The sequence below is a fragment of the Urocampus carinirostris genome, chromosome 16, assembly GCF_059441175.1.
Source record: "Urocampus carinirostris isolate Australia breed hairy pipefish chromosome 16, RoL_Ucar_1.0, whole genome shotgun sequence".
Lineage (NCBI taxonomy): Eukaryota > Metazoa > Chordata > Actinopteri > Syngnathiformes > Syngnathidae > Urocampus > Urocampus carinirostris.
The window spans coordinates 32,966,825-32,989,381 of record NC_142364.1 but is presented as its reverse complement, the minus strand read 5'-3'; the positions used below and the strand labels follow the sequence as shown (position 1 = coordinate 32,989,381).

General features: G+C 42.1%; 2 protein-coding genes across 8 annotated transcripts; both read left to right on the top strand.

Moving 5' to 3' along the window:
* The first annotated feature begins 177 nt into the window (after nt 1-177).
* LOC148351121 (uncharacterized) lies at nt 178-17,689 on the top strand. Of its 2 annotated transcripts, XM_088320177.1 has the most exons (4): nt 178-513; nt 850-1,097; nt 4,388-4,843; nt 17,003-17,689. In XM_088320177.1, exons 2-4 carry the CDS (start codon nt 974-976, stop codon nt 17,032-17,034), a joined length of 612 nt encoding a protein of 203 aa, XP_088176303.1. In that variant the 5' UTR covers nt 178-513; nt 850-973; the 3' UTR covers nt 17,035-17,689. The 2 variants fall into 2 exon arrangements, with proteins under 2 accessions (XP_088176303.1, XP_088176302.1); XM_088320176.1 differs by lacking the exons at nt 178-513; nt 17,003-17,689 and having other exon boundaries at nt 825-1,097; nt 4,388-5,582.
* LOC148351122 (uncharacterized) lies at nt 10,046-14,539 on the top strand. 6 transcript variants are annotated; one of them, XM_088320184.1, is made up of 4 exons: nt 10,067-10,293; nt 10,365-10,405; nt 10,562-10,727; nt 12,887-14,539. In XM_088320184.1, the coding sequence occupies exons 3-4, from the start codon at nt 10,631-10,633 to the stop codon at nt 13,948-13,950; spliced, it is 1,161 nt and encodes a 386-aa protein (XP_088176310.1). In that variant the 5' UTR covers nt 10,067-10,293; nt 10,365-10,405; nt 10,562-10,630; the 3' UTR covers nt 13,951-14,539. The 6 variants fall into 6 exon arrangements, with proteins under 6 accessions (XP_088176306.1, XP_088176310.1, XP_088176307.1 ...); XM_088320181.1 differs by having other exon boundaries at nt 10,502-10,727; XM_088320183.1 differs by having other exon boundaries at nt 10,365-10,485.
* Nucleotides 17,690-22,557: the final 4,868 nt, after the last annotated feature.

The window sequence follows — 22,557 nt, the reverse complement described above, 5'->3', positions numbered from 1 at the left end:
CACTTTATGGGCTTCAGCGCTTGCCGTAGCTTAAATAAGTTTGTAAGCGTTGAAGATAATTGCAGTCGTGAACAGAAGCCCCTGACTTTTGTATTGTTTTGTTTATTGAATGCAGGCAATAAACCAGAGATTGTGAAACCTTGTGTCGTGCATGAACGAGGGTCGCTACACAATGTGATTTCTGGATTTTTCTTTTTAGTTTATATCTCTCACAGTGAACATGCGCCTACGATGAAAATTTTAGACCACTCCATGATTTCTAAGTAGGAGAAATCATGTCATGCTTGCGTAAACGAGAAGCAATACAGTAGTTTGTGCAAGAGTATATGCGTGAGCGCGACAAAATTGTTGGGGGGCGGGGGGCGTAGTAAAAGTCCAGTGTGTTGAACAACACGCTACGCTGGCGAGCCACATATTCATAATAACGGGCCGCAACTGCCTCCAGGGCCTGACTTTGGACATTGGCGCTCAGCAGACCAAGTACGAGAGCCTATTACCACATAACTCCACAAGGTAACGCACTCCCTCAATGATTATTGGTCGTTAGAAATTTTCAACTTAAAACGTATTAATACAACGATTCTCCTGATACACACAACAAAATGCGATACACTGTATGCCAAAGTAAGAGTACAAAAATAGATGTTGATTGGTCAGAACTCCGCCATCTATTAATGGACATTCCGATCTTTTTAGGAAACCGGCTCTTTAGGCTTGGCTTACTGAAGAGAGCCAAATCTTTCGGCTGTTACGTCTTATTTTCAATGAGCGGGATAAAAAATAAAAAATAAACGACTTATATTATTTTTTGGTGAACCGGATGTTGTTTAACACAAGCTCCGCCTACAGTCTTTGTCTTTGCAAGTCGCCCAGAAGTGGTTCCTGGCCGCGTGGCATTCTGCTCCAGCCGTGCGGAAAATCTCCATTTAACTTGGCAAAATATATTCAATAAATTGCTTCAGACGTGGCGAAAATGTGTACAAGAAGGAAACGAACGATCAAAAAGGAGCTTCGGGGAGTGCAAGAAGAAACCGAGCAAAAAGATCGACGGCTAGACGAGGCTAACAAGCAGCCCCGAGTTGTGTTGAACACATCAGGTTTGTCACTTTTCTTTTAAGAACAATTTATGTTCAGCTACTGAAGTCCACCCAACGATACATGTTTGTAGTCTATTTCATATTCTTGATACGGATGCCAGGCGCGGGAGAGGTATATAAAATAGGTTGGTGTCAAGACAAAATTAAATTTAGGCTCCTCTTGTGGCCAAAACCTGATTTTACCTCGCAAATGTATGAACTCTAACAGAAACCCAACTATTACCAAGATCCATCTATCCATTGACTTCTACTTACCCATGGTCGGATTGCAGGGGCCTCAGTGAAGAAGCCCAGACCTCCCTATTCCCACCCACTTCCTCCAGCTCATCCGACGGTATCCCATGGCGTTCTAAGGCCAGCCTAGAAACATAGTCTCTCCTGCGTGTCCATGGTCGTTGCGGAGCCTCCTGTCTGTAGGACACGCCTGGAGAACCCCCAATGGTGAGCGTCCAGAAGGCATGTTTATCACATGCCAGAGCCACCTCAGCTGGTACCTTCCTATGCCCTCGTTCGTCAACAAGACGTGGGCGGGGGGGTCCCCATCCTCAACCCAGAAAGAGCATGCAACCCATTCCAGCATTGAACCATGGTCTCGTACTTGAAGGTGCTAATCATTAACCCGGCCGTTTTAATTCGGTCTGCGAACCGCTCCAGTGAGAGCTGAAGATCATGTCACCTTGAGGAAGCCAACAGCTCCAGATGGTCTGCAAAAAGCAGCAATACAATGCTGAAGCCCCCAAACCGGACCCTTTCAATGCCAAGGCTGTGTCTAGTAATTCTGTCCATAACATTGTTTATTAATCTATGACAAAGGGCAGCCTTGGTGGAGTCCAACTGCCACAGGAAACCAATCCGAATTACTGCGGCCATGCGACACAGAAATAGCAGGAAATGATGTGGCAAAATAAACAGATTAATAAATATTTTACACTGATTCACTTGACGGTCTTGGATGTAATAACTCCATGTTTGCGGACATTCAACTTATTTGATGACTGCCAGGGGACGCAATGCCGGCTATACATTTTTCGGGTATCTGGTTTCAGACTGATTGTGATGTTTTGTGTATCTTTTGAAACTGTCATCATATCTCGAATCCCAAAAGTTTAAGCTTTCCAATGATATGTGGCATAATGTATTTTAGTGACTGTTGACCCCGTACAGATACATATTTTTTTTAAATGAGTTGTATGTCATAGAACTTGAAATTTTCCGAGCAAATAGTTTTGGCCAGAGTTTACCTGATGACATGGAAATTCTAAATATTTTCAGAGAGCTGCTTTGTTTGGGCTCGGCTCACTTTCGAGTTCCAAAGGGCTCTTCAGGTTGTTTTTGTTGCTTTAATCCCCACATTACCAATTAATATGTAACATTATGCACGGAATTACTTGAAAAGGTTGGAAAAATCAAGAAAAAACTAATTCAGGGAAGAAAGAAAAAATACAATAACATAAGGAAAAAGAGTTAAAAAAGGAAACAATAATGTTTTTATTTAAATACTAATAAGAACACTCTAATTAAAATATTGATAAATCTAAAACCAAAAGATAAAATACGGAAAAATTTGAACCTTCTTTATGCTCGACAAATTTAGAGTCAAGAATTCGGAATCCCTCCAAAAATGCATATTGACCAATCAGAAAGAGAAAGAAAGGGCCTCGGAAGAAGTCAGCTTTTGATTGGCGAGCAGCTGGCTCCCTTTGTTTACTTTCAATCATAATAGAAACTTTTAGCCCGCAAACGACACGAGTCGGGGTTTTGCCTAAAAATATGGTTCACATTTTTTGCAACCTGGCCCTCATTTGCCTTTTCTTTTGGCCCATTAGTAAATACTATATCTGTCATTGCTGTTTAAAATATGTCGCTGTTTTGAATTGTGACATATTTTGAAATATGACATAAACAACTCTAAGGAGAGCGGAAAAGCGGGCCACTGAAAACGACATCGGGTGTGCCAAGGGTGGTCGCCAAAGTAACGCACCGCTTTTTGCTGTCAGTAACGGTAACAGCGGAAAAAATAATGAGATTACCCCGTAACTGAAAATCTAATGGCGTTTTATGTAACTGCATTATTCCCAACACTGTATACAAGGGCTGCACGATTACCCGAAATCGAATCTGTATCACGATGTGATGTAGTGCGATGGTGTAACCGCAAAACACTGCGTTTTTTTTTTCAAGGATTCATTGTTCCAGTTTGGAATTTGAGTGATGGAGCGTTTGGCCTATCAGGATTGGCGCATTTTGTGGTTTAAGGTTTTAATGGCACCAATCAATACAGGCGAGGCAAAGTTTGTAAGACGAGTGTGCACGACTTTGATGACTTTGATTGAGCTGCTATAAGCGCTCAGTCAAGCAGCCAGGCGCACGACTGGCCATCAAAACGAACGTGACAGCCTGTAGTTTTACCAGATCATTACATTGAAAATAAATTCATCAATTAAATTGGACTCTGAGGGAAATCAGAAGACCACAAAGAAAAGCTGATCACAGCCGGTGCTCCCTGGACTTTGATCGCGTCCGGGAATTGACTGAGGCGGCATCTGAAGGGAAAGCTAACGGCTAGGCTAAAAGCTCTTTAGCCACATTCGGCAGTGGTGGCTTATCAAAAACGCCAGATCCATTACACATGAACAGAACGACTTGAAACTAGTACACGTGGAAAACTGCTACAATTGTGACTCTTGTATTTTAATCATCACGAAGACATTGCAGAGTTCGCAGGGACCCCGACTCTAGCGAGTAGCTTCCCAGCCTCTTAATTGTTTTTTTTTACACTGAAAGGAATAACCCTCCAAATTTGTTGTCCTTTTGTACATTGCAATTAAAGACGATTAATTACACGTCAATTCTGTTTTTATTTGTACATCTATAGTTGATATTTTGTGCCGGTCGTATACTCTCAGTCTCTATGTACGTCATCTGAAGTTACGTTTTGTTAGGTTTAAGTCCCGCTGAGAACACTTATAACATATTAATGTCAACTGTAGGATAAATATATGTATATAATTCCAACACGTTTACATTTCACTCTTTATGTTCTCCTGGGAAAATAAACCTAGCACAGAAAATGCACTTTTCTTTTAAAATCAAAATCAAAAGTGCAACTTAGTTCTTAAAATTCGCAATTACCTTTTTCTTTTTTTTAATCGTGCAGCCCTACTGTATACGTTATATGGGAACGGAAAAAGAAAAACACAAATGTAATAAACATTTAGGGATGTTTACCTGTTTAATATTATTTTTGGTAGATGGGAATTTTACTAAACCATTTGTCGTGTATCCCATAGACATCTGTGAAGACTATCATCTTCCTTGGCAACTGGAGGCTGGCATTAAAAAGGAGGATAATTTGGACCCTGATCACGTTAAAGAGGAGGAGAGAGTGGAGCTTGTTCACCATAAAGAGGAGGAACAATTCACAGATTTGCCTGTGACTGAGGCCTGTTTAACCTCCACAGAACAAGGACAACATAAAAAGAAAAACAGGAAAAAGCCAACAAGCAGCAGGTCCCGTCAACACATGACAACAGATGATGGTGACATGTCTGACTACGCACGCATTAATGGCGACAAATTGTCAGAAGGTGCTGTATGTTCTCAGTGTGGGAAAACCTTTCAGTTCAAGTATCAGTTAGAACGCCATATGATAATCCACACTGATGAGAAACCTTTTGCCTGTTCTGTTTGCGGTGAAAGATTCCGTCGGAAAGGAAACTTAAAAAGCCACATAGAGACCCACACTGGTGAGAAACCCTTTGTCTGCTCAATTTGTGGTCTACATTTAACTCGGAGTACGAGCTTAAAAAAACATATAAGAATCCACTCTGGTGAAAAACCGTTTGCCTGCTTGGTTTGTGGTAAAAAATTCAATCAAAAAGGAAACTTAAAAAACCACACTCGAACACACACTGGTGAAAAACCTTTCCCCTGCTCAGTTTGTGGTCAAAATTTTGCTGAGGGCAAGAGCTTAAAAAATCATGCAAGAATCCACACTGGTGAGAAACCTTTTTCCTGCTCAATTTGTGGTCTAAAATTTAATCGTAAAGGACACTTGAAAAGCCACACAACAACCCACACGAGCGAAAAACCTTTCGCCTGCTTAAATTGTGGTAAAGAATTTAGCCGTAAAACTTATTTGGAAAGACACATAACAACCCACACGAGCGAAAAACCTTTCACCTGTTTAAATTGCGGTAAAGAATTTAGCCGCAAAACATATTTGGAAAGACACACAAGAACTCACACTGGTGAAAGTACTTTTTCCTGTTCTGTTTGTGGTCAAAAGTTCTCAAGTCGGGTGAAAGCTCAGTTTCACGAGTGTGGTGGTGAAATTGGCAGTGATCACTCTGCTTGATATCACAGGTGCTTTCGAATGTACGATTCATGTACTTCTGACATTGGTGATTGGTCTAAACTTTATTTTAGAATTGGTGTTGTCTTTTTTATGTATAATTATATAAGATTAAATAATGAATAGTAATATATATGGTATTCTGTTTTGAGTCCATTTAGTCAAGATGACCTCTTACAGGTTCTATATTAAATTTGGTTCTGATTGAATGAACATACATCCATCCATTATCTGTACCGCTTATCCTCAGTAGGGTCGCAGAAGTGCTGGAGCCCATCCCAGCCATCTCCGGGCAGTGGGTAGGGGACACCCAACACTGGTTGCCAGCCAGTCGCAGGGCACACAGGGACAGACAATTCGCTCGCTCATTCACACCTAGGGACAATTTCGACCGGCCAATTAACCTGACATGCATGTTTTTGGAATGTGGGAGGAAACCGGAGTGCCCGGAGGAAACCCACACAAGCACGGGGAGAACATGCAAGTCAAGTCAAGTCATTTTTATTTGTATAGCCCTTAATCACAATAAGTCTCTAAGGGCTTCACAGATTAGTACACTATGTTACACAGACTATTTTTTAGCCGACAAGAAGAGTAGGTTATTATTCATATGCAATGGAGTAGAAGTGAGTTTTAAGTTTAGATTTAAATATTTCCACTGAGGTTGCAGATCGGATCTCGGGGAAGAGCATTCCACAGCACCGGTGCCCGGATGGAGAACGCTCTCGAACCAGCAGAACACTTCTTTGCTCTCGGGATCACCAGAAGACCGGCACTCTCAGATCGTAGGCTTCGGACCGGGACATAGGGGCAGATCAGATCTGAAAGATAAGAGGGAGCAAGTCCATGTATGATTTTGAACAATACTAAGAGAACCTTGAAGTCACATCTTTGGCTAACTGGGAGCCAGTGCAAGTTAGCCAAAATCGGTGTTATGTGATCGTACTTTTTTGTCCTAGTTAAAAGCCTCGCTGCGGCATTTTGTACTAGCTGAAGAGACTTGATTCTGGACTTCGGGAGACCGGAGAGTAGTGCATTACAGTAATCGAGACGGGAGGTAACAAATGCATGAATTATAGTTTCCGCATCAGACTGAGACAGTATTGAACGGATTTTGGCAATGTTACGAAGATGGAAGAAAGCGGTTCTAGTAATTTTCTTTACATGCATCTCAAAGGTTAGATCAGGGTCAAATATGACACCTAAATTTTTAACTGAGTCACTGTGTGTGATGTGACATTTGTCAATGTTCACAGCAGTTTTTGAGAATAAGTCACGGCATTTAGATGGACCAATGACTAACATTTCGGTGTTTTCAGAGTTAAGACGCAAGAAATTGAGTGACATCCACTCTTTTATCTCAGTGAGGCAGGCCTCCAAATTTCCACAGTTTAGTGTGGAAGATTCCTCCAACGGAAGATATAGTTGAGTGTCGTCTGCGTAGCAGTGGAAGCTGATATTGTACTTGCGAATAATGTCACCTAATGGAAGCATGTAAATGTTGAAAAGATGGGGGCCAAGCACTGAACCCTGCGGAACACCGCAGGTAACATTAAAGGGCTCAGATGTCATTTCACCATATTTAACACAGTGCGTCCTATCTGAGAGGTAGGATCTGAACCACGAGAGGACGGTTCCTGAGAGACCAATCCATTTTTCCAACCGTTCTAGTAGGATATTGTGGTGCACTGTGTCAAAAGCAGCACTAAGATCCAGCAGCAGCAAAAGTGATGAAGCGCCAGAATCCATTGACATTAGGAGATCATTTGTTACCTTGATCAGAACTGTCTCAGTAGAGTGGTTTGCCCTGAATCCTGATTGCATGGATTCAAAAAGGTTATTCTCGGATATGAAAGCATTCAGCTGCTGTGCCACTACTTTTTCGAGTACTTTAGAGAGGAAAGGTAGGTTTGACACAGGTCTGTAATTACTTAATATTTCTGGATCAAGGTTGGGTCGTTTCAGTGTGGGTTTAATAACAGCGGACTTAAAAGCTGCTGGAACTACACCTGAAGAGAGTGATATGTTTATAATATTTAGAACTGAAGGTCCAAGGACGCCAAAAAGACTTTTAATAAATGAACCTGGGAGCGGGTCGAACTGGCAAGTTGTCGGTTTGGCCGCATTTACCACCTGTTTGAGATCATCAAGTGACAGTTCACTAAAACCGGTCATTTTCCCAAAGCAGCCACCCTGTCGTGCATCTGTAAATTTCAGTCCTTAAATATGTGTGGTATTAATAATTTCTTTAGCAATTTCTTCCTGTAAGCATTGAATCTTCTCAGTAAAGAAGACCATTAAGTCCTGAGCAGAGTGTGTCGAACTATCTGCGATAGTCTGTTGCCTTGTAAGCGATGCTACAGTGTCAAAAAGGGCTTTGGGGTTGTTCTTTTGAGACGCAATCACCTTCGAAAGGTAGGCCGATTTTGCAGAGGCAAGGGCCGCTTTATACTTTAACAAGCTGTCACACCAGGTTTGAGGTAAGACCTCAAGCTTGGTAGCGTGCCATTTTCTTTCCAATTTCCTGCATTCTTGTTTAAGGGTTCTAGTTTCATCAGTAAACCAAGGCGTGCGTCTTTTAGGATGTGATTTTAGTTTTATGGGCGCTATTGAATCCAGCACACTAGTCAGGGTGGTATTGAACTCATTCATGAGTGAGTCAATCGAGCCATTGTATGTAGGAAAGGACGCAACTGCTCCAGGAAGGAGTTCAAAGAGCTCAGAAACTGTGCCAGTGCTTAAATTGCGTCCGCTAAATACTTCAGCTTTTTTAACACTACACTTAGCTAGCACCTCAAATGTAACTAAATAATGATCCGAGATAACGGTAGTACACGGTAATACCATAATGTTTGAGGTTAAAACTCCTCGAGTCAGAATCAAGTCTAGCGTGTTCCCATTTTTATAGGTTGGCAAATCAACCAGTTGATTAAAGCCAAATGCATCAATTAGAGACCTAAACGCAATAGTAAGTGAATTGAGTTGGGAGTTCATATGAATATTAAAGTCTCCCATAATTATAATTTTGTCTGCATAGGTTACTAGTTCAGACAAAAGTTCAGCAAATTCGTCTAAGAAAGTTGTGTACGGCCCAGGTGCACGATAGATAGTTATTACATAAATTGACAATAGAGAGGACCGCATCACAAGAGCCTCAAACGCCTTGTAATTATTAGAGGTACGTGGATTAAATTTGAGCGATTTTTCAGAAATTAGCGCAACACCACCACCCCTTTTCAACGTGCGTGCTATCTGGCTACTCTCATAGTCTGGGGGAGAAGCATAATTTAGCGCTAAGTACTCATCCGGGCGTAACCAAGTTTCACACAGACCCATACAGTTAAGTTTATAATCACGAATAATGTTATCAACAAGTAAAGCTTTTGGAGCAAGCGATCTAATATTTAACAGACCAAATTTCAGCTTTGCTGAATCATTTGACTTAGCTGAACTCTTTGTAGTCTTGGTCGAAATCTTCAAAAGCTGCCGCTCTTGTGGCTTTTCGTGTGTGTTGTCCGGCGAGGGATGAATGGTGGAATTAGTTACATCCTCGCGTCCTTCCTCGCGTCCATCTTGCTGCTTAGACTTCGCACGCTTCACACATCTACCTGCACGGCAACCACGCTTCTGTTTTCTGTCCTTACGGCGACGTTGTCGTCGTTTATTAAGCGGAATAGCCGTCCACAAGGATGCCGGGTCTCTTTGAAGTTCGCTCGGTATATCATAGGCGGTATAAAAAGTGCCCGAAAAGTCGAAATTTAGACGCCCACCCAACCGAATAAGTTCGTCCCTACTGTAAGTATTTTTGGCCACACATGTGTCCAAAAGTGAAAGCAAAAAAGACAAGAGAGCGGCAATAAATAGAAGATTAGCTGGAGAGCAACGAGCCGCAAGCATGTAAACTCCGCACAGGAAGGTTGGTAGCTGGATTTGAACCCATGACCTCAGAACTGTGCCGCACACGTGCTAACTGCCGTGCTGCTCCGAATGGACATACATTATACTTATTTTTACTTGTATTCAAAGCATCATGGCTTTGTTAGGATTTATTGATGTTGTATCACATATAGGCATATCTGTGACTGGACCTTCTTTGAAGATTGTTCTGTTGACAAAATTTATTGTTAATCAAATTTGGTTCTCTGGTTTAACAACTACATTTAGATTTTACCAGTAATCAGAATGTCAGAAGTTTATATATTTTTATTCGAGTGAATTATTTTTTTAAATATAACATTTGTACAAAGTGTCGAAGTTAAAGGGGCCCAAGATTAACTTATGTTTCCATTCACCCTTTTTTGTTTACAATTCAAAGATTTTTTCGTTTCCTTGTCTTAATTTGACTGCAACATTGTTCTTGAAATGAAAAGAGGAAAATAATTTGCCAACATCATATTAATAAATGTTCCATGTGCTAAAATTGTCCGCGTAAGCCCTTAGTGTGTTTTTTAAATACTGAAAACAAAAAAAATATCGTTCTTTAGGCTTGGCTTACTGAAAAGAGCCGATTCTTTCGGCTCTTACGTCTTATTTTCAATGAGGCTTATATTATTTTTTCTGAACCGGATGTTGTTAACTTAAGCTCCGCCCGCATTCTTTGTCCTCGCAAGTCGCCCGGAGGTGGTTCCTGGCCGCGTGGCGTTCTGCACCAGTCGTGTGGAAAATCTCCATTTAACTTGGCAAAATATATTCAATAGATTGCTTCAGACGTGGCGAAAATGTGTACAAGAAGGAAACGAGCGATCAAAAATGAGCTTCGGGGAGCGCAAGAAGAAACCGAGCGAGAAGATCGACGGCTGGACGAAGCTAACAAGCAGCTCCGAGTTGTGCTGAACACATCAGGTTTGTCACTTTACTTTTAAGAACAATTTATGTTCAGCTACTAAAGTCCATCCCACGATATGTGTTTCTAGTCTATTTCATATTCTTGATGCAGCTGCCAGGCGCGGAAGAGGTATATAAAACAAGTTGGCGTCGAGACAAAATCAAATTTAGGCTCCTCTTGTGGCCAAAACCTGATTTTACCTTGCAAATGTATGAACTCTAACAGAAACCCAACGATTAACAAGAACCATCCATTAACTTCTACTTACCCATGGTCGGGTCGCAGGGGCCTCGGTAAGGAAGCTCAGACCTCCCTATTCCTACCCACTTCCTCCAGCTCATCCGACGGTATTTCATGGCGTTCAAGGCCAGCCGAGAGACAGTCTCTCCTGCGTGTCCATGGTCGTTGCAGGGCCCCCTGCCGGTAGGACACGCCCGGAGAACCTCACAAGGTGAGCCAGAAGTCATGTAAATAACATGCCAGAGGCACCTCAGCTGGCACCCTCCTACACGGAAAAGCAGCAGATCCATACCCTCCCGGATGACCAAGCTTCTTATCTTATCTCTGAGAGTCGAGCCCCCCTGTGAAGGAAACTCGTTTTTTTTCGCTTGCAACCAGGATCTTGTTTTACAGTCACCCACAGTTCATGACCATGATGTTAGGATTCACTTGACAGTCTTGGATGTAATAACTCCATGTTTGCGGACATTCAACTCATTTTTAGAGAACCGCTCTGTTTGGGCTCGGCTCACTTTTAAGTTCCAAAGGATTTTATTGCTTTAATCCCCACATTACCAATTAATATGTAACATTATGCATGTAATGACTTGAAAAGGTTGGAAAAATAAAGAAAATAACTAATTCAAGGAAAAAAGAAAAAATACAATAACTTAAGGAAAAAGATAAAATGAGGAAAAAATATTTTTTTATTTAAACACTAATAAGAAAACTCTAATCAAAATATTTATAAATCTAAAACCAAAAGATAAAATACCATTTTTTTTAACCTTCTTTATGCTCAACAAATTTAGAGTCAAGAATTCGGAATCCCTCCAAAAATGCATATTGACCAATCAGAAAGAGAAAGAAAGGGCCTGGGAAGAAGTCAGCTTTTGATTGGCGAGCAGCTGGCTCCCTTTGTTTACTTTCAATCATAATAGAAACTTTTAGCTCGCAAACGACACGAGTCGGGGTTTTGCCCAAAAATAGGGCTCACATTAATCGCAACCTGGCCCTCATTCGCCTTTTCTTTTGGCCCATTAGTAAATACTATATCTGTCATTGCTGTTTAAAATATGTCGCTATTTTGAATTGTGACATATTTTGAAACGTGACGTAAAAGCGGGCTACTGAAAAGGACGTCGGGTGTGCCAAGGGGGGTCGCCAAAGTAACGCACCGCTTTTTGCTGTCAGTAACGGTAACAGCGGAAAAAATAATGAGATTACCCCGTTCCTGAAAATCTAATGCCGTGACGTAATGGCGTTTTATGTAACTGCATTATTCCCAACACTGTATACAAGGGCTGCACGATTAACCGAAATCGAATCTGATGTAGTGCGATGGTGTAACCGCAAAACACTGCATTTTTTTCAAGAATTCATTGTTCCAGTTTGGAATTTGAGTGATGGAGCATTTGGCCTAGTAGGATTGGCACATTTTGTAGTTTAACACCAACGGCCAATAAGAAAGCAGGTTTAATGGCACCAATCAAAGGCGAGGCTCAGTTTGTAAGACGAGTGTGCACGACTTTGATGACTTTGACTGAGCTGCTATAAGCTCTCAGTCAAGCAGCCAGGCGCATGACTGGCCATCAAAACGAATGTGACAGCCTGTAGTTTTACCACATCATTACATTGAAAATAAATTAATCAATTAAATTGGACTCTGAGGGAAATCAGAAGAGCACAAAGAAAAGCTGATCACCAGCCGGTGCTCCCCGGACTTTGATCGCGTCGGGGAATTGACTGAGGCGGCATCTGAAGGGAAAGCTAACAGCTAGGCTAAAAGCTCCTTAGCCACCACTGCCGAATGTGGCTAATCAAAAACGCCAGATCCATTACACATTAAACGAACGACTTGGAACTACTTCTTGTGGGAAAACCGCTTCAGTTGTGACTCTTGTATTTTAATCATCACAAAGACATTGCAGAGGTCGCAGGGACCCCCGACTCCAGCGTGTAACTTCCCAGCCTCTAAATCGTTCTTTTACACTGAACGGAATCGCCCTCCAATTTTGTTGTCTTTTTGTGTAATGACAATAAAGACCAATTATTACACGGCAACTCTGTTTTTATTTGTACATCTATAAGTTGATATTTTGTGCTGGTCGTATACTCTCAGTCTCTATGTATGTCATCCCATGTCTTTTTTTTATGTTCTCCCGGGAAAATAAACCTAGCACAGAAAATGCACTTTTCTTTTAAAATCAGAAATCAGATCAAAATTGTAATTCCGTTTTGTTTTTCAAAAATGTAGCCCTACTCCATACGTTACATGGTAACTGAAAAAGAAAAACACAAATGTAATAAATATTTAGGGACGTTTTACCTGTTAAATATTATTTTGGGTAGATGGGAATTTTACTAAACCATTTGTTGTGTATCCCATAGACATCTGTGAAGAGTATCATCTTCCTTGGCAACTGGAACCTGGCATTAAAAAGGAGCAGAAATTGGATCCTGATCACGTTAAAGAGGAGAGTGTGGAGCCTGTTCACCATAAAGAGGAAAAACATTTGACAGATTTACCTGTGACTGAGGCCTGTTTAACCTCCATAGAACAAGGTCAACATAAAAAGAAAACCAGGAAAAAGCCTCCAAGCAGCAGGTCCCATCAACACATGACAACAGATGATGGTGACATGTCTGACTCCGCACGCATTAATGGCGACAAATTGTCGGAAGGTGCTGTATGTTCTCAGTGTGGGAAAACCTTTCAGTTCAAGTATCAGTTAGAACGCCATATGATAATCCACACTGATGAGAAACCTTTTGCCTGTTCTGTTTGCGGTCAAAGATTCCGCCGGAAAGGAAACTTAAAAGGCCACATTGAGACCCACACTGGTGAGAAACCTTTTGTCTGCTCAATTTGTGGTATAGATTTTACTCGGAGTACGAGTTTAAAAAAACATGTAAGAATCCACACTGGTGAAAAACCGTTTGCCTGCATAGTTTGTGGTAAAAAATTCAATGAAAAAGGAAACCTAAAAAACCACATTCGAACACACACTGGTGAAAAACCTTTTCCATGCTCAGTTTGTGGTCAAAAATTCGCTGAGGGCACGAGCTTAAAAAATCATGAAAGAATCCACACTGGTGAGAAACCTTTTTCCTGCTCAATTTGTGGTCTTAAATTCAATCAAAAAGGACACTTGAAAAGCCACACAACAACCCACACGAGCGAAAAACCTTTCGCCTGCTTAAATTGTGGTAAAGAATTTAGCCGGAAAATATATTTGGAAAGACACATGACAACCCACACAAGTGAAAAACCTTTCCCCTGCTTATATTGTGGTAAAGAATTTAGCCGGAAAACATATTTAGAAAAACACACAAGAACTCACACTGGTAAAAATCTCTTTTCTTGTTCAGTTTGTGGTCAAAGGTTCTCATGTCGAGTGAAAGCTCAGTTTCACGAGTGTGGTGGTGAAATTGCTCGTGATTACTCTGCATGAAAGTTGTTTGGTTGGCATTTGCATTTAAGGAATTATAGCTGCTTTTGAATGCACGATTCATGTACTTCTGACACTAGTGATTGGTCTAAACTTTATTTTAGAATTGGTTTTATCTTTTTATGTAAAATTACATAAGATTAAATATTGAATCATAATATATATGGTATTCTGTTTTGAGTTGATTTAGTCAAGATGACCTCTTACAGAATTTATATTAAATTTGGTTCTGATTGAATGAACATACATTATACTTTTCTTTACTTGTATTCAAATCATCATGGCTTTGTTTGGATTTCTTGATGTTGGTTCACTGATTTAACAACTAAAATGAGATCTTACTATTAATCGGAATGTTAGAAGTTTATATATTTTTATTTGAGTGATTTATTTTTTAAATGTAACATTTGTACAAAGTGTCCAAGTTGTTAAAGGGGCCCGAGATAAACTTATGTTCCCATTAACCCTTTTTTGTTTACATTTCGAAGATTTCATCGTTTCTTAGTCTTAATTTGACTGCAACATCGTTCTTGAAATGAAAAGAGGAAGATAATTTGCCAATATCATATTAATAAATGTCCTATGTACTAAAGTTGTCTGTGTTAGCTATTTGTGTTTTTCTTTTAAATACTGAAAACAAAAAAACATCGTCCTTTCATTTTTAAAGGGTTCATATTCCATGCAATGCACAGGATTTGAGAAATTAAGTCTGAAAGTTGACTAATTTCGACTCATTTCCTGTGGACAACGAAGACTCAAAACAATTTGCGCATTCTGTTGAAAAACAGACGGCGATTGTAGTCAACTCAAGTCATGTTTATTTGTATAGCCCTTAATCACAAAGAGTCTCAAAGGGCTGCACAGATCAAAGACTATTGCAAACTACAGATTATTGTGACAACATCCCCTCATCTAAAACTTACATAAGGGCAAATAATACACATATTATCAACATAAAATATAGGTTATTCATATGCTATAGAATGGAAGTGTGTTTTAAGGTTAGATTTAAACATTTTCACTGAGGTTGCAGATCGAATCTCAGGGGGAAGAGCTCTCTACAGCACCGGGGCCCAAATGGAGAACGCTCTCGAACCTGTGGATCTCTTCTTGCCTCTTGGAATCACTAGTAGACCAGCGTTTTTAGAGCAAAGGCTCCGGACTGGAACATAGAGGGAAACCAAGTCTGAAAGATATGCGGAGGCAATCCCATGCATGATTTTGTATAATACCAACTGAACCTTAAAACTGCTGGGGGGCTTAGGACTGTTTAGTCCGAGTTGTGTGCTTTGATCATCGAGCTGCGTAGGGTAAGTTTGTTTACCTACTGCCGTGTACAGCATGTGTTCCTTTTTGTGCCTTTGCACTGTTTTTAATAGGTGATTGTGACTTTCCTTTGTTTTTTGCCTCGTGTTTTGCAATTGAAATGATATTGTCCCAGATATTTCCCCGTTAGCGTCGGGCTCCCGTAGGCTTCCAGTTTTGTCTGGTCCAGGTTAGCCCCGTTAGCAGTCGGCAAGCCAGCTAGCCTGCTGTGCTCATTGTTTTTTTTTCCCAGCTGGGTTCATGTTTGTTGCAATAGTCGTTTTTTGTCGTAGGTTCGTGGGTAGCCCTGCTGCTTTTTCCAGATTCAGATTCAGATCTACTTTATTGTCATTCTAGTACACGTGTATACAGAACGAAATGTCGATACATCTGACCCGCACAGTTTCCTTGATCGTACAGATATAAATAAAATGTTGTATTGAGTTGGAGTATTGAGTACTAATAATATACTAAATAATTATGGCTATGTATAGTATTTTACAGTAGTGCAAATAGTGCAAGAGGAGCAGCTAACCAGATGTGCAAAATGGGCAGTCAGGTAAACAAGTCGGGTAAACAGTAACAATAACACTGTAAGTACAATAGTGCAGAGAAACAGATGTGCAAAAAGTGGCTAGCTATAAAGAACTGCCAGTAGTGCAAAAAAGTCAAACAAAACCAACAGATGTACAGATTAGCAGCAGTTTAGATTTACTATGTGTTTGATTGAGGGTACACTAGTGCAGGCCAGGTCACAGGTGATTAGTGAACCTGTAACCATGGGTGTGGAGTCTGTAACGCTAGAGCTAACTAGCGCTATGCTAGATTCATGCAATTCACATAGTTTTTGTAGTTTAGAGCGTTCTACTGACTGCACCATACACCCTGATTTATACTCTTCTATAGCATCTTCTTCTGTGCTTCTTACCTCTGTTTCTCCCTTGTTAGGTGAGGAGGGAGAAGAAATAACATTATTTTCTACCAATAGTCATCCTGCTACTCCACCTGTCAACAATATTCCTGTGGTATGGAATTCGGGCCGCATCTGCCGTCATGCAAGGCACAAGACCCGGGACCGGCAGTCTAATCCTGTGGTGGTTACCACTAAGGTTGCCATTAAGGTTCAAAACTCGCGAATGGTTTCAGCTCAGTCCACAGTGCTGAAGCTTGGCCTTCTTAATATTAGATCACTAGCCTCCAAAGCTTTACTTGTCAATGACCTTATTAATGAACACAATCTTAACCTTATTGGCCTTTGTGAGACCTAGTTAAAACCAAATGAGTTTGTAGTGTTAAATGCGGCTTCTCCCCCTAACTTTGTGAGTTTGCACATGGCACGACCATGCAAAAAAGGTGGAGGTGTTGCTCTTATATCAGAAGATAGGTTGAAATTTACTTCTAATACCCCTACTAGTTTTAAAACGTTTGAAGCACTTGTTATGAGGTCCTTAATGTCAACACCAATTTATTTAGTTGTTGTGTATCGCCCACCTGGACCATACTCAAATTTTTTGGAAGAATTTTCGGACTTGTTAACAGACTTAGTAACTTATGCGGACAATGTTGTAATTATTGGTGATTTTAATGTTCACATAAACTCCCCATCAAATTCACTTGCAATTGCTTTTAAGTCACTGATTGATACATTTGGTTTCAATCAAATAGTTGATGTGCCCACTCATAAAGATGGGAACACTCTAGATTCGACTAATCTCTACGATTTGATTTCCCCCTATGTTCCTGCACGGAGTCTGCGCTCGGAAAATGCCGGTCTACTTGTGACTCCGAGAGCCAAGAAGTCTGCGGGCTGGAGAGCGTTCTCCATCCGGGCCCCGGTGTTATGGAACGCCCTGCCTCTGGAGATAAGATCTGCAACCTCAACGGAAGTTTTTAAATCGAGGCTTAAGACACACTTCTATTCCAAACCATATGATTGATGCCCACCTCATATTCTGTTTTGTCCTGTCTTTTTCCGACGCCTGCCTGGCTGATACGAAGGAGAAGGATGATTTGGGATGGGTCAGCGGACCGGCGTCTGACATGCAGCATGTCAACCCCTGCATTTACCAGCTGGCAGAGACGGGAGGCAGCGTCATGGCTGTCATAGACTTTCTGGACTGGTTTGCAGGCTGGGGGCGTCGTTGATGTCATGCACTTTCCGGACATTTTCAACATCTTACCTAATGTTTACTATTATGTGTACAGTAATGCTAATTGTAATTCACCCTGGTCAATCCTGGAAGGGGGATTACCACATGTGAGGTCCTTTCTCAAGGTTTCTCTTTTCTCCTCACACTGAGGTTTTTGAGTTTTTCCTTGCCCGCATGCTGGTTTAAGATCAGGTAATTGTGTAATTTTGTAACTGTAATCCTGTGCAGTCCTTTGAGACATTTTTGTGATTAAGGGCTATATAAATAAATTTGACTTGACTTGACTTGATTGACCATTTAACAGTCTAATGGCTATTGTGGAACCTGGTGGTCCTGCACCGCACACTGCAGTACCTCTTCCCAGAGGCTAGCAGAGTGAACAGTCCATGATGGGGGTGAAAGGGGTCCCTGATAATGTTCTTAGCTTGGGATAGGCAGCGCTTCTGGCCAATGTCCTGAATGGAGGGGAGAGAAGTCCCGATGATTTTCTCTGCTGTCCTCGTCACCCTCCTCACACTACCCCAGTCGGAAGCGCTGCAGCCTCCACACCACACAGAGATACAGCTGGTCAGGATACTCTCTATGGTGCCCCTGTTTTTACATATTTTCGGTCAGCCAGCCTCCCGTTTTTTCTGCTGATCAGTCCCGGTAAGTCCTTTTTGGCAGCCAGCTGGCCTGCCGTGGTCATTTAGTATAAAAGACTGGAATCGTGTTTGTCGCCGTGGCTTTCTATTGTTGTTAGTTCCTGTGTAGCTTGGCTGCTTACGGCATTTCGATCGGCCAGCCTCCTGTTTTTTCCGCCGATCGGTCCTGGCGATTCCTCTTTACCAGCCAGCAAGCCGTGTTTGTTGCAGTGGCCATTTTTTGTTGTTTGCTTCCTGTTCTCCTGGCTTCTTGCCGTATGCTTCTGTTTGGCCAGCATGCTTCTGCTTGGCCAGCCTCCCGTATTTACGCAGATCGGCCCCAGGTAGCCCTTTTTAGCAGCTAGCCTGCTGTGTCCTGGCTGGTTTGCCCTATTTTGGCTGCTAACCATTTGTTGTACCATCGCTGGACCCACTTGCAACACAACACCTAGGCATTCTTCACAAAAACTACCAAAACTTGACTTAAAACATTCTCAACTTTTTTGACTAATTAACAATTGTAATATTGGAAAGGAGGAAAAAAGTTATTTCTGAAAGGAACATTGCTTATTTTTAGCACTTCCTATTGTTAAAAAAATCATTTATTAAAAGAAAAAAATTATGTGTGAAGAAGTCAGAACACATAAATGTATTTTTTATATATAATATATATACCTGTAGGTCAATCTTTATTTTATGTAACATAAGCCTTGCCTCGGGGTAGCTTAAAATACAGTGCATCTGGAAAGTATTCACAGCGCTTCACTTTTTCCACATTTTATGTTACAGCCTCATTCCAAATTGTATTAATTGAATCTCTTATCTCAAAATTCTACACAAAATACTCCATTATGACAATGTGAAAACGTTTTTTTTTTTACTTTTTTTGAATTTATTAAAAATAGAAAATTAAGAAATCACATTTACATAAGTATTCACAGCCTTTGCTTAATACTTTGTTGATCCACCTTTGGCAGCAAATACAGCCTCAAGTCTTTTTGAATATGATTCCACAAGTTTGGCACACCTATCTTTAGGCAGTTTTGCCCATTCTTCTTTGCAATATGTCTCAAGCTGAATCATGTTGGATGGGAGACGTTTGTGCACAGCCATTTTCAGATCTCTCCAGAGATGTTCGATCGGATTCAAGTCTGGACTCTGGCTGGGCCACTCCAGGACATTCACGGAGTGGTTCTGAAGCCAATCTTTTGAGATCTTGGCTGTGTGCTTTGGGTTGTTGTCCTGCTGAAAAATGAACCTTCGCCCTAGCCTGAGGTCAAGAGCGCTCTGGAGCAGGTTTTCATCCAGGATATCTCTATATATTGCTGCATTCATTTTTCCTTGTATCCTGACTAGTCTGCCAGTTCCTGCTGCTGAAAAACATCCCCACTGCATGATGCTGCCACCACCATGCTTCACTGGAGGGATGGTATTGGCCTGGTGATGAGCACTGCCTGGTTTCCTCCAAACATGGCGCCTGGCATTCACACCAAAGAGTTCAAAATTTTGTTTCTCATGGTCTGAAAGTCATTCAGGTGCTTTTTGGCAAATTCCAGACGGGTTTCCATGTTCCTTTTACTAAGGAGTGGCTTTCGTCTGGCCACTCTACCATACAGGCCTGATTGGTGGATTGCTGCAGAGATGGTTGTCCTTCTGGAAGGCTCTCATCTCTCCACAGAGGAACGCTGGAGCTCTGACAGAGTGACCATCAGGTTCCTGGTCACCTCCCTGACTAAGGCCCTTCTTCCCCGATCGCTCAGTTTAGAAGGCCGGCCAGCTCTAGGAAGAGTCCTGGTGGTTCCAAATGTCTTCCGTTTACGAATAATGGAGGCCACTGTGCTCATTGGGACCTTTAAAGCAGCAGACATTTTTCTGTATCCTTCCCCAGATTTGTGCCTAAAGACAATCCTGTCTCGCAGGTCTACAGACAGTTCTTTTGACTTCATGCTTGGTGTTTGTGCTCTGACATGCACACCCAACTGTGGGACCTTATATTGACAGGTGTGTGACTTTCCAAATCATGTCCAATCAACTGAATTTTCTGCAGGTGGACTCCAATTAAGCTGTAGAAAGATGTCAAGGATGATCAGTGGAAAAAAGATGCACCTGAGCTCAATTTTGAGTTTCATGGCAAAGGCTGTGAAAACTTATGTAAATGTGATTTCTTAGTTTTCTATTTTTAATACATTTTAAAAAAGTAAAAAAAAAAACTTTTTCACATTGTCATAATGGAGTATTTTGTCTAGAATTTTGAGATAAGAGATTAAATTAATACAATTTGGAATGAGGCTGTAACATAACAAAATTTAGGAAAATTTAGCGCTGTGAATACTTTCCGGATGCACTGTATAGTCCATCATCTTGCTGCGACGGGTACCCACAAAAACCTTGTGAAAGAACGGTCAAAAAATAGAGAAGGAAATGGTGCCGTTTCGTCACAGAGACTCCATAGTTGGTATACTTCCTTGTGTTTTGCCACTGTGGAGTTTGTTGGACTAGTCTCTGATGGGGATGATGTGGAATACAAGAAGGAGTTGGAGATGCTAATGAGGTGGTGTTGGAAAAAAAAACTTGGACTGAACACCTAAAAATCCAAGGTAGTCGTACTTGACTTCAGGAAGGCAAGCACAGACCTAGCTCCACTTATCACAAATAGAGACTGTGTGGGGAGAGACTACTCTTCCAAACCTCTGAGTTTGCACATCCCTGACGACCTCTCCTGGTCCGACAACACCAGGGCTGTGGTGGGGAAGGCCCAGCAGCGTCTCCACATCCTTAGTGTCCTTGGGAGGAATAACCTGGATCAGAAGTTGCTCGTGTCCTTCCACAAAGCTACAGTGGAGAGCATTCTGGCATTCGGCATCACCGTTTGGTATGCTGTGAACACAACAGCAGACAAAGTAAGCAAAACAGCGCAGAAGCTCATTGGCTTCTCTCTGCCCAGTGTGGAGGATATTGCCAGCTGGCGATACCCGGCAGAGCCATCAACATTATAAAGGACTCTTCTCACCCCGGCAACCACCTCTTTGATCTGTTGCGCTCTCGTAGGTGTTACAGGTACTGTAATAAATACATGAATAGTTAAATGTGTCTAATAAATGACTTGAATTGTGTGCCGAACGTTTGTTTACAATGCATGCTTGTTTTTATTTTTGTGCAATTATAGCAAAGGTAACCTTGGCATTTAAGCTACATGCTAACAGTTTTTCTGTTTTTTTTCTATTTGTAAATGATAAAATATTTTGTCATCAAACCATTCAAATACTGAAAGTGTTTCCTTTCATTTTTGGAAAATTAAACGGTGTGAGAAAAAACAGTCCAAAAGACTAAACTCAATTAAAAAAAAAAAAAATATTAAAGTTCCCAAAAGCCAGTTTCTGTAGCCGGAGATCGCCGCGCCACGGACCCCTCCCTTGGCCGCTACCCAGCTCTCTGCGAACCCGACCCTCTTGGTCCCTCCTACAGGTGGTGAGCCCATGGGAAGAGGGTCCCACGTCGTCCCTTTGGGCTGTGCCCGGCCGGCCCCCGTGGGTAAGGGTCCGGCCACCAGGCGCTCCCCAGCGGACCCCACCTCCAGGCCTGGTTTCAGAAGGTAACCCGCGTCTGGGCAAGGGAAATCGAGGACCAAAGTTTTGTGTCATCATAAGGGGTCTTCTGATCTGCGTTTTGTCTGGCCACTCACCTAGGACCTGTTTGCCATGGGTGACCCTACCAGGGGCTTAAAGCCCCCGACAACATAGCTCCTAGGATCATTGGGACAATCAAACTCCTCCACGACAATAAGGTAGCAGATCAAGGAGGAGTGGCAGGGAAGGAGCCCGAGTTTGTGCGTGAGGTTGAGAAATTCCGACTAGATATAGTCGGACTCACCTCTACGCACGGCTTGGGCTCTGGTACCAGTCCTCTCGAGAAGGGTTGGACTCTCTTCCACTCTGGAGTTGCCCGTGGTGAGCGGCGCAGAGCCGGTGTGGGCATATTAATTGCTCCACGGGTCGGCGCCTGTACCTTGGGGTTCACCCCAGTAGACGAGAGGGTAGCCTCCCTCCGACTTTGGGTGGGGGGGATGGGTCCTGACTGTTGTTTGTGCTTATGCACCAAATAGCAGTTCGGAGTACCCACCCTTCTTGGAGTCCTTAGAGGGTGTGCTTGAGAGCGCGCCCCCTGGGGACTCCCTCGTACTGCTGGGAGACTTCAACGCTCATGTGGGCAATGACAGTGAGACCTGGAGGGGCGTGATTGGGAAGAACGGCCCCCCTGACCTAAACCCGAGTGGTGTTTCGTTATTGGACTTCTGTGCTCATCATGGTTTGTCCATAATGAACACCATGTTCAAACATAAGGGTGTCCTTATGTGCACTTGGCACCAGGACACCCTAGGCCGTAGTTCGGTGATCGACTTTGTCGTCGTTTCGTCGGACCTGCGGCCGCATGTTCTGGACACTCGGGAGAAGAGAGGGGCGGAGCTATCCACTTATCACCACCTGGTGGTGAGTTGGCTTCGATGGTGGGGGAAGATGCTGGCCCGACCCGGC